This window comes from Alosa alosa, chromosome 11, assembly GCF_017589495.1.
Source record: "Alosa alosa isolate M-15738 ecotype Scorff River chromosome 11, AALO_Geno_1.1, whole genome shotgun sequence".
In the NCBI taxonomy this organism is placed as follows: domain Eukaryota; kingdom Metazoa; phylum Chordata; class Actinopteri; order Clupeiformes; family Clupeidae; genus Alosa; species Alosa alosa.
Window position 1 is genome coordinate 22,787,608 of NC_063199.1, and position 12,900 is coordinate 22,800,507.

The following is a 12,900-nucleotide window of genomic DNA, read 5'->3' on the forward strand; positions in this document are numbered from 1 at the left end:
TGGCTGAAACAGTTTGTTATGTTTTGTGGTTTCCTGGATGATTTTGTTGCCGTTTTTTGGAGCCTGGGCTGTCCACAGAGCCCGCGGTTTTTTAACAGTGTATTCAGGACACAGGCAGCTAGTGGATGGTGAGGTGATGTTTACTGTATGTGACAAAGAATGTTTTAGCTTAGAAACCGCATAACATCGCTTAGATCACCTTTAAGTACAGCTAAATAGCACAGTCTTTTTGACATGCATTAAACTATTTCTTTCTCAGGCACTGTTAATGAATGAATATTACAGTGTATGCATGATTGTTACGGCCTGGCTCAAAGGCCATAACCAGAACAAAGGAGGTCAACCTTTACTTATTTTATTTTACAAAAAACTTAATCAAAAACGAACAAAGATGTCCAAGTCAGTATATGAAGGAGTCAGTGTGCCAGCGAAGTGCATGAGTGGGATATGGACTGAGCAGTGAAATGCGTGGATGCAAAAAGGAAAAACTAGGCCGTCCAAAAAAGCCCACGAAGGCCCAAAAAACAGCAGCCCCGCAGCTACTGCAGCAGGGGAACACCCGTGCCCTTTATGCACAGGCCAGTTAACGCCGACAGGTACGCTGGCCACGCCCACGCCGCCAATACCTGTAATGACAGAGACAACCAGCAGCAAACAGACGGACCGAGCAGGAACGTCACAATGATGTAACAGCACAGCATCAGCACCTTCCACACGTCTCTAATCCGTATTACTGTGTAGAGTCAGATATCGGGGTTGGGTTTGTGAAGTCTGTTGGATATGTAAAGTGAAGTGTATGTGTGTGTGTGTGTGTGTGTGTGTGTGTGTGTGTGTGTGTGTGTTTCAGGTCAAGGCACTTCTCCCTCCATCAGTGTGCTCTACATCCTGGAGACAGATCAAGAAATAACAACTAAGACCTGCACTGTACCAGAGGACTGCAGGTGTGTGTGTGTGTGTGTGTGTGTGTGTGTGTGTGTGTGTGTGTTTGTGTGTGTGTGTGTGCTTATGTGTGTATGCTTACAAAGAGGACAGTCATTCTCGAGTGACCACATTCTCGAGTGATGGTGTGTGTGTAAGTGTGTGTGTCTGTGTGTGTGTGTGTGTGTGTGTGTGTGTGTGTGTGTGTGTGTGTGTGTGTGTATCTTGTGGCGTGTGTGTGTGTGTGTGTGTGTGTGTGTGTGTGTGTGTGTGTGTGTGTGTGTGTGTGTGTGTGTGTGTGTGTGTTATAATGTGTCTCTTCTTTTTGGTTTCTCTGTCTATCCCAGGGCTGGGCATTACAGCTTCACTGTGCCCTTACAGAGAAATGTCTCCTCATCTGTGTCACATATTACCTTACACATGATGTAAGTACAAACACACACACACACACACACACACACACACACACACACACACACACACACACACACACTCACACACACACACACTGTTCTGATACTGTCTGTCCTTCTCCCATCAGCTCTGAGGAGAGTGTGTGTGTTCAGCAGTGTGGCGTGACTCTGGGTCGGCTGTGTCCAGATCATACAGGGACAAGTGTCCCTGCCAAACAGGAAGCCATAACAAAGGTAAACGCAAACACACATAACAACAATTCTGTTTAATCTGTTACACCATTAAATGCATTGGGCCTCATTCACCAATATCTTCTAAGAGATATTAATAAGATATCTTCTTACAGTATCTCCTTAAAAATGTCTTAACTGTGTTCCTAAGAAGGTCCTATGAAAACTCCTAAGCAGATTCACAAAGGTGTTCTTAAACCTCAGAATCATTGGTTCTTATCATGCTCAATCGCATTCCTTCTTAAGTTGACAGGGTGTGCCAATTCTTAATCAGCATAGGGAAACACCCTGTCAATACCCATAAAAGGGCATGATACTGCAGGGCCGTGTGCACACAAAATTTGACAGTTTGATTACTGTACACATCATGCTTTGAAGTGAAAGCACTTGCTGCAGGAATTGAACAGTAAATGAGTCGTTATATTTAGTAGTTATATAAAAAGTGGAAAAAGAGTTATTTTTTGTGTTTATTTATTTTAAAATACCTTACATTGAAATGCTTTTTAAAATAGTGGAATTTATTTTAAGTGGGTTTTAAGAACAAATTTCGTTGTAAAAACGGTTGGTGAATGAGGCCCATTGTGCTTAAGTACTAATGAAGTGTTTTCTCTTTTTTATCTGTCTCTCTTTCACACACACACACACACACACACACACACACACACACACACACACACACACACACACTTGTTTTTTTCCCTTCTCTGTCCTTTTTAATCCAGGGCACTGATCACCTGTGGTCAGTTCCTGTGCTCTCATTCCAAGATGTCACCTACCACTTCCGCGTGTCTTCATCGGTGAGTCACCTCATAGTGGGGCACTGTGGAAATATAATGATATATTTTTAGGATAGGATAGGTTATTATATATTGGGAATATAGGGATATATATATTTATGGATATATGATTTTACAGCACAACACTGCTAAATGTTCATCAGGTGGCATTTATCAGTGTGTCAGATGTACAGTTGTGTTGACAAAGTGTTTTAGCTGTATGTTAGCCAACTGTATAGGATGTGATGCTATTAGAGCAATGCAATGACGCATGACGTGCCGTGATGCCTCGTATTTAAAAACAATGCCGGAGATTTAAAGGTGTTCTAAGCTATGTTTGGTAATGTCACTTCTGTGCTTTGTCCATCTACAGACAGACTTATTGACAGACTTTATTTAATACTTTGGAAGACAACATACGAAATCCCTAGAAGTCCCTGCCATGTAAATTATTGCCTCAGATTCTGTTTCCTCTCTCAGGCCTAAGCTAAGACACAACAAGCTTTTTAAATTAACATTAGTGATTCATTAGTGAATAGCATACAATGATGATCACACTGAAGTAACCTTTGAACTCTAACCAATGACACCTCTGTGTGCAGTGTTGGGCAAGTTACTTCAAAAGTGTAATGCATTATTTATTACTTGTTACCGTCATCTCAAAGTAATTTGTTACATTACAATATTACTGTCTTTGAATTGTAAGGCATTACACTTCGCTTACAATACTTTCACTAAAATAACAGGAAATATGGATTTGGTGTTCTCAATAGATCTTCATGTGTTCAATGCAGCTCATTACACGGCAGGAGGTGATGTGGTATGGCATAATGACTGAGCTAAGGCTTAAGGCTAACAAAAGAACAATATAATGGTTGCAGTTATGGCTCATGGGACAATGTAGGCCCCAAAGGCCAATGGTCACTCACAACTTAATATAGTAAAATATAGCCATAGTGAAATTGTATGTTGACTTTAAATGGTTCTTATCATTGCTGGTAGCCTTTCCTTCCACTTACAGTGGTGTAGACTTAATGCAAATAGTTTGAGAATAATGGCTACGATCTTTGTCTGTAAAACCAAAATTTTAGTTATTCTCACTGCTTGAAATGAGAAGTATAGCCTAACCATGTTATATCTGTTGCATGAATGGAATTATCTTTTCTGGTGCCAATTGAGCATTTCTCAATTTTGGATTAAAAAGCAAAGTAACTTCAGTTACTGAGAATTGTACCGAGTAAAATATTACTGAAATTGTATTGGTAATGCCTTACATTACTGCATTACAGCAAAAAGCAATGCATTACTGTAATTACATTACACTATAACACTGTCTGTGTGTGTGCAGGGTGCGGTGAGCTGCGGCGTTGAGGAAGAGGAAAATCAGGATGAGGAAGATGAGGTCTCCTCACCGTTCTCTGATTACTACTTCCTCATTCAGAGCAGCTGTGCCTGAGATGGATGTCGGTGTGTCTGTATAGTTCTTTATTTAACACCTTTCACTCTGTCTCTTCGTTTGTCTCTTTCTCCCTCTTTCTCATCTCTCATCCCCTCTCTCTCTCTCTCTCTCTCTCTCTCTCTCTCTCTCTCTCTCTCTTTTCATTCACGTTTTTTTTTGTTTGTCTTTTCATCATGATGTTCTTTTGTTTTGAGATGGTTTCATCCTCCGATTAGTTCCACGCCACCATCTCGAGGCAGAATAAATACAATTTGTCCCCCCACACACACACACACACACACACACATACACACACAAAAACTGTGTGTGGACTTGAGAGAACTTGCCAACCCGTGAATATAAACAGGTACCAGTGGGTGTGGGTGTAAGTGTGTGTGTCAGAGTTTACAGCTAGTGTGTGTGTGTGTGTGTGTGTGTGTGTGTGTGTGTGTGTGTGTGTGTGTTGATGGAGGCTCTGTGTCCGTCAGACAGATGGACTGCAGCAAGACTCTGCTGTGGAATCCAAACGTAAACTCAATAGTAGAACACACCCAGGCTGATAAATCTTTCCGCTCACTCACCTCTGGGGCCTCCCAACAACAACCCCATTATCACCCTCAAACGGACTCTCCACACGACACACACTCACATGCACATGCACTGCCTTGTGTGCAGACGTCACGGACATCATTGTCTCACACACACACACACACACACACACACACACACACAAACAAACACGCACACACACACACACACACACACACACACATATTTACACTTTTGATGACCTTTGCTAACTGTTTATGTCTAAGTAATTCCCCCTCACCCCAAAAGTTAAACAGGATTCATGGGGCTTGATCTCCATGTACACTGGAACCTTTTCCAACACCACCTTGACACCATGTTACTGTTCATTGCCATGGAGAAGACAGATGATTTGGCTCAGCTCAGAGACTGGGTTTCTACAGCCCAAGGGTGTATTTCCTGGAAGATGTTGAGCAAAGACTATCTTTAAATGGCACTGGCAGAGATAATGAACACTCTCTCTGTCTCTCTCTGATGTTGTTGCTCTTTCACATGGTATTTGCTTTTATACACAATGGCTGGTAATGCAGTTAATGCATTCACCAGAAGCGCAAGTTTAACAATTATTTCATGACCCATTGCAGAAGGTTTTCTTTATTTTTATATGGTACCAGGGGGTTTAAATACTATTGTAATAGGCAACTATTAGAAAGCCATAACTGTTGTTTTTATATGTGTTGAGTAGTCTTTACAACTGTATTCAACAGCAAAACGATGGTGTCACAGTGCCATATCATCTCAAAAGATAATAATCACTGGATTTGTTAGAAAACCCCAAAACAGAAAAAGTTGGGACGTTGTGTAAAATGTGAATAAAAACAGAATGTAATAATCTGCAAATCTCTTAAACTCATATTTAGTTGCAAAAAGGACACAGACAACATATCAAATGTTGAAAATTACAAATTTGACTCTTTCATGAAAAATATATGTTAATTTTGATTTTGATACCAGTGATACACATGTTTCAAAAAAAGTTGGGATGGGGGTAACAAATTGCTGGAAAAGTTGTGTAATGATAAAGAAAATAAAAGGAGGAATGTTTCACAACTAATTAGGGTAACTGGCAACACGATATGAAAAAGAGCATCCCATAGAGGTAGTGTCTCTAAGATGTAGGGGTATTCATCACTCTGTGTAAACGTGTGTGCACAAATGATGAAACAATGTAATTTGAATGCTTCTTAACATGAAATTGTGAAGTATTTGGGGAGTTCATCATCAACAGGACATAATATTATTAAAACATTCAGAGAATCAAGAGAAATATTTGCAAACAAGGGAAAGTGCTGAAAACAAATGTGGATGGCTGTGGTCTTTTGGACCTCAGATGGCACTGCATCAACACCAGCACAGTTTGATACTCAATTCAAAAAACTGCAGCCAAAATTGTAACAGCCAAAATTGTAATTGGAAATCATGGACTCATCCACGCTAAAGAGGAGAGGGCCTATCCAAATATCCAACCTATCCAACTTATTTTAGTGCTCAGTTCGAAACCCAACATCTAAGACGGTGTGGAGGAGCATTAGTGCCTACAGCATGGGCATCTTGTACATTTGTACATTTGGCACAATCAATTCTGAATGATGAAGGTTTTGAGCAACATTTACTGCCACCCAGGCAATTACATTTTCAGGGAAGACCTTGAATATTTCAGGAAAACAATGACAAAATTAATTCTGCACATATTTAAACAGTATTTCTCCATAGAGAAAGAGTCCAGGTGCTAAAATGACATGTCTGTAGTCCAGATTTGTCAAATTAGGTGCATAATTGAATTAAAAACATGACTAAGAATACCCATACTGTTGAGCAACTGAAATCCTTTATCGGGGAGTAATGGGATGACATTTCATTCTCAAAACTCTAGCAACTGATCTCCTCAGTTCCTAAACATTTACAGAATTTTGTTAAATGAAGAGGTGCACAGTGATAAACATTCCCTGTCCCAACTTTTTTGAAACATGTTGCTGGTATCAAATTCAAAATGAACATTTGTTTTCCATGAAATAGTCCAATTTTCATTTTCAACATTTGATATGTTGTCTATGTCCTTTTTGCTGGTAAATATGGGTTTACGAGACTTGTACATCACCACATTCTGTTTTTATTTGCATTTTACACAACGTCCCAACTTTTTCTGATTTGGGGTTGTATATCTAAAAGCATCACTGGCTATTTTAGAAACTGGAATATCTAAAACACTGGAACATATGGTTAATCTCATCAGAAGTGGTTAATCATTGTCTTCTGAACTTCAAAAGTAGAGTTGCCTTTTAGTCATAAAATATGAACACTGAATTCACCACTGATTATAAATGTAATGACTTCCATTTTCATTGTTAGAATGTTACATTTCATAAGAACATTGGTGTTACCACAGATGTTACGGGGTTGCATCTCATAAGAACATTGGAGTTTCCACTGATGTTACAATGTTACATTTCATAAGAACATTGGAGTTTCCACTGGTGTTACAATGTTACAGTTCATAAGAACAATGGACTTTCCACTGATGTTAAAAAGTTACATCTCATAAGAACACTGGTGTTATCACTGATGTTGCAATGTTCCATTTCTTAACAACACTGGATTAACAACACTGAATTAACACCCATGTTACATTCTCATAAGAGCTGTAGAGTTATCACTGATGTTACAAAGTTACATCTCATAAGAACACTGGAGTTATCACTGATGTTACAATGTTCCATTTCATTAGAACATTGGAGTTTCCACTGATGTTACAAAGTTACATCTCATAAGAACACTGGAGTTATCACTGATGTTACAATGTTACATTTCATTAGAACATTGGAGTTTCCACTGATGTTACAAAGTTACATCTCATAAGAACACTGGAGTTATCACTGATGTTACAATGTTCAATTTCTTAACATTGGATTGATAACACTGAATTGACACCGATGTTATAGAACACTGGAGAAACACAAGAGTACACTTGGGGTGTCCTTAGATGGCCCTGTTGTCTTAAAACTGTAACCTTGTTTTGTGATTTTAACTGTGTCCAATCTATTTTTTCCCTATGTGTTGTAAAGTTACCTTTTTTGTTTAAGTACAACCTCACTGATCAATGTATTTTTTAAATCACTTTAGAATTGACTGCCTGTATGAAATCATGTGATGTATGGTACTCTGTGGCAGCCGTGGTCTCGGATACATGAAGGACTGTTCATGCTTGTGGAGACTTGTAGCACATGGACACTGTTGTGGACTCAGTCAACAGGCATGAGCTGTTGGATGGGGACCTTGTGGACTCAGTCCAAGTCTGCATGTGCAGTTGAATGGGGACCTTGTCCTTATTATGGATGCAAAGTTGTAGCTTCGGAAAGATTCCGAAAAGCCTAACTGACCTTAACGTACTGACACGGATCCTCAAGCTGACACTCACTCCCCCTGGTGTGGTTTGACATGCCGGTGGAAACATGGACTGTTTTTGGAGCGTTGTTTCCACAGTACGCTCACACTGGTTCTCTCTTCCTTTCATAGGCCAGGACTACTCTTCTGTGGTGTGCTTTCACCTGACCCTGTCTCATAAGCATCCACACATGTCAGTTAGAAAGCACTCTCAAAATGAAAATGACAGAGGAGCACATTTGGTTATGAGTTTCTGGTTGAAATATGTTAGTGAAGAACCAGCTCCCGATTGGAGTTGGATCCCATGCTTAATATGTATCTTCAAGTAATGTGCAGCTTGTGATTTCACTTCACTTGTGTAAGTGAGATAAATTCATTGTGAGTTTGTGAATTGATCAGTAATGCCCTGAGGTTACTAAAAGTCTGAAGTTGAGAGTGTTGAAGGTGTAGTAGACCATTCAGACTCTCCACATTTTAGCACATCGTCAGTGCAGATGTTAGGATGTCCTGAATCCCAGGTGAATAATTAGCTGAGGTGAAGAAGAGTCTCATATTTAGTGCCACGATACAAGGACGTATTTAAACTCTAAGCTGGTATTATGAAATCAGTAAAGCACTTCTAGTCTATGCACTATATATATATGTGTGTATATGACATACCTTTGCTCTTTAACTGGTTTTCATTCTGGAAAGAAATATATTCTTTTTTTATTTTATCACTTATTTTTTGCAATAATCAATGATTTTGTGTTTTGCATTTACAGTTGTCTGTTATTGCTATTGTGACATCACCGTTAACATCTGTTTTCTTGTCTCAATATGTCTCAAATGTGAGTATGAAATATCATGATTTGATAAAAAAAACATCCCATTTTCTCCCTTAGCTTAACCAAGCGTATACTGTAAGTGGAATCTCAGAATGAATTGTAAAAAGATACACAATATCACATTGTGTGTGTTTTTGTTTTTGTTTTTTTGGAAGGTATTAACTTTTCTGGCACAGTGTGTGAAATTTGGCCAACACTTTGAAACTAAATACGTCACTGATAAAATAATCACTCCTAATACAACTTTGTACATTCTTTCATATTTGTTTCTGTCCTCGTTGACCTGAAGGTGACCTTAAAGTGGTTTCGATTTCTTCTGCACCACCTGCTAGCTGTATTATAAGGCATGATTATCATTTTATCTGAGAGCACTTGCCTCATCTTCTTTTCTCTTTGTCATATTTGTCATATTTCAGACAGCATGTACTTACATCGTAATGAATACTTTCAAGAATGATGAGTGAATTAAATGTTAATTCTGAACTATCTTTGTGTGATTAATTTGTTTTTCTACTTTATTGTATGAGGGGAGAAGTGTGTCCATAAGCTTTTCTTTAATATATCGGGTGAATAGTGTCTCTGCATGTGTGGTTTTCCATCTTAAATCTAATGATAGGCTACAATAAACAGGTGATTATGGAAAGTTGTTGCAGCATGAGACAAATAGCCTATTAATTAAAAAAAAACATTTTTTTTTACATTATTAACTAAAGGATGGCAGTCAGTTCAATTGGGGTGATATGTCTTGTTCAATTCAATATTAACACTTGCAGCAAAGCTCAAATATAATATGTAGCATATCCAATACATATAACAAATACGGTAATGAATAAGTATAGGCTAGAGAAAAGAAGAACATAACAGATAGCCTACATTAGGGGTAGCTGATACACATTTTTGTTTCCTATACTTAAAGCCATACATTATATTACATTTGGCTGACACACTCCATAAAGCATGCAAACCCAAACGCATCTCTCAAAGTTATATGAAGATCAGGATGTTTGTTGGTAAACAGGAAGCGATTAATGCCTTTGTCAGGCCTCCTCTGACGTCAAGATTGTAGGCGGATATGTCGATGCGCAGACTTCAGTTCCCATTATGCATTATACAAACGCGTGTGACTTCCGGACATACGTGGCCTTTATGCCGAAGCTGTTAAAGAAGTGGATAAGGAGAAAAGGCAAAATGAAACCATGATTAATTCAGAGAGTTTAGTGCTATTTATAGCATAATAAATTGTACTGAGCAGGCTAAAAACAGAACAGAGAAAATTAGAATTATAGTGAAAGCTGCAGCAAAATTCTTAAACCTCACTAACTTATCTTGGGAAAAGATCTATGCTGATCTGAATAGGTTGGGCGAACCCCCAGAGATAGTAGTTTCATCACCATTGATAAGTCAACCTTAGTGATCCTACAATGGAATGCTAGAAGTCTTACAGCTAATGGTCAGGAATTTAAAGGTTTCCTCCAAGATTTAAATGATAAACCAGATGTGATTTGTGTTCAGGAATCCTGGCTAAAGAGTTCACTAGATGAGAGGGAATGGGAGGGAATTTGAGTATCCAGTAATGACTAGTGATCAAAGAGTTATCACAAATAGTATAAAGCAGAGGCCATAGCAAAGGCATTGGTAAAGGTGCATAGCTCAGAGAACCTTAATCATGAGGAGAAAAAGGGAAGAGATATGACAGTTAAAAAATACAGATGTGTTTTATTTGAGGAGACAGGAGATGGGGAAAGTTTAAATGCTCCTTTTAACCTACAAGAACTTAATTGGGCATTAAAGAAAGTTGGAAGGTCTACCCCAGGGAGGGATATGATCTGTTATGTCATGCTAGAGAATTTGACTGATAAGGGGAAGGAGGTGGTGTTGAGTTTATTTAATAGGGTGTGGTCAGAGGGAGTCATCCCAGCAGAATGGAAGCAGTCTGTTATCATTCCTATTCGGAAGCCTGGAAAAGATGCAAAGTGCCCAAGTAATTACAGACCTATAGCATAAACTTCGCAAATGGGTAAAATAATGGAAATAATGGTGAATGACAGATTGGTTTACTGGTTAGAAACAAGAAACCTTTTACATAGCTATCAGAGTGGTTTTAGGAAAGGAAGGGGGACTATGGATCCAATAGTTGCTTTGGAAGATTCAATAAGGAAAGCAGGTTAATAAGGAGACAGTTTTGGCCATATTTTTTTATGTTGAAAAGGCCTATGACATGGTATGGAGGGAATGTCTTCTTATTAAGCTGAGGCAAATGGGAATCAGCGGAAGAATGCTCCAGTGGATTAGTAACTTTTTATCTGGTAGGCGAATTATAGTTAAAATGAATGAAGAATATAGTAATGAATATGTAGTTGAGAATGGTGTACCTCAAGGTAGTATTATCAGTCCAGTATTATTTTTGATTATGATTAATGATGTTTTTAAAAGTATAGAGAGATCAGTTAATGTTGCATTGTTTGCAGATGATGGGGCTATGTGGAAGAGAGGTAGAAATGTTAACTTTATTGTGAATGAGATGCAACAGTCAGTGGACGCTGTCCAAAGATGGGCACTTGAATGGGGATTTAGAATTTCCATAGATAAGACTAAGACAGTATTTTTTACTAGGAGAAATATTCCCCAAGATTTAAAACTGAAGATATTTGGTACAGATCTAGAAAGAGATTGTTTCAAATATTTAGGCCTATGGTTTGACAAGAGGCTAACCTGGTCTGTGCATATACAGAAGATGATAGAGAAATGTAATAAAGTGTTAAATGTGATGCGATGCTTGCGTGGAGTGGACTGGGGTGCAAATAGGCCAGCCTTGAGAACTATTTACATCAGCCTCATTAGGTCTGTATTCGACTATGGGTGTGTAGCTTACAGATCTGTAGTTAAGTCCCACTTAATGAAGTTAGATGTAATTCAACATAAAGCTTTGAGGTTATGCTTTATGCTATAAAGACTACCCCAGTTAATGCAATTCAGGTTGAGATGGGTGAAATGCCTCTGCATATTAGGAGGGATCAGTTAACACTGGTTTATTGGGCTAATCTTAGAGGGCAAAAGGAAGATCATATAAATCAAGCCTCTTTAATCCACTGTCAAGAGAGAGATAAGTCTCAAAATCAAAGCTTTGGGTGGATTATATCTCAGAAGACAAGTGAATTGGGTCCTCATCTGCTTAATGTGTGTCCATCAGTGTCTTATCCAACAGTTCCATTGTGGATACTGAGAAACCCTGTAATTGACTAGATTGACTAATTGATAGAATTAAAATTGAGTGAAGAAATTAACAGCAGTATAGTAGAATACCACATTAGAGATGTATATAGAGACAAAGTAGTGGTATTTACAGATGCATCAAAGTCAATTAGAAGGTAAAGTTGGTGTTGCATTTGTAATTCCTAGTTTCAATATCTTCAATATCTGTAAAAAAGAAAGACTGAGTAATGATCTTGCAGTTTATACAGCTGAGCTAGTAGCTATTCTTATCGCTTTGTCCTGGGTTGAGAGTAATAGACCTAGAAATGGGGTGTTAGTTGCTTCAGATTCTGTATCTGCATTGATGAGCATCCAAAGCGCTATGTCTCAGTCCAGGCAGGATATTGTTTTAGAAATTGTACAGATGATAAGTAGATTGTTAAATTCTGATATAAATGTAAGTTTTCTATGGGTACCAGCGCATTTAGGAGTGCAGGGAAATGAATTAGCTGATAAGAACGCTAAGAAGGCATGCGAATCTCTTAAGGTCACCATGGATATAAATCATAGTAAATCTGAAATTAAAACCATAGTCAAATCAAAATCTAAGGGAAAATGGCAAAGTGATTGGGATAATGCTAGCACTGGTAGGAAATTCTACAGTATCCAGAGGTTTGTGGGCAGTGCAAGACCAACTACTAGATCTACTCATGAAGAAAACATTATCTCAAGAATGAGGTTTGGGCATACTGGTTTGGCTAGTACTTTATTTCTTTTAAAAAAGCATGCTGATGGAAAGCATGCTGATGTAGCGTATGTGATGCCGCTGAGACTGTAGAGCATGTTGTAGAAAAATGTAATAAGTTTAACCAGGAGAGACAGCAACTCATTCAAGAGTTGGAGATAGAAAGTGAGTCTTTAAGAGTAGAAACAATTCTTCAGAAAAACTCAGGTGAAGTTTGTTTTAGAGCTTTGTTTCACTTCTTGGAAGAAACTGGTCTGATTGGAAGAATATAGAGTAGCCTAATTCCTTTTCTTTCTTTATTGATTTTTATTTTTATTTATTTTTTTAGCTATTATCAAGATTTAAACATATCCAGACTCACACTCCATTTCGGTAGGTGGCGGTAATGCTT

At 38.3% G+C, this 12,900-nt stretch overlaps 1 protein-coding gene across 1 annotated transcript in view; it reads left to right on the plus strand.

The window, feature by feature from the left end:
• myrf (myelin regulatory factor) overlaps positions 1-5,157 on the plus strand; it is a 39,997-nt gene extending 34,840 nt beyond the window's left edge. Inside the window, 5 exon segments of the mRNA XM_048258101.1 lie at positions 848-941; positions 1,266-1,343; positions 1,460-1,565; positions 2,285-2,359; positions 3,687-5,157. Of these exon segments, the coding sequence (XP_048114058.1) occupies positions 848-941; positions 1,266-1,343; positions 1,460-1,565; positions 2,285-2,359; positions 3,687-3,794 (461 nt within the window). The 3' untranslated portion in view covers positions 3,795-5,157.
• Positions 5,158-12,900: the final 7,743 nt, after the last annotated feature.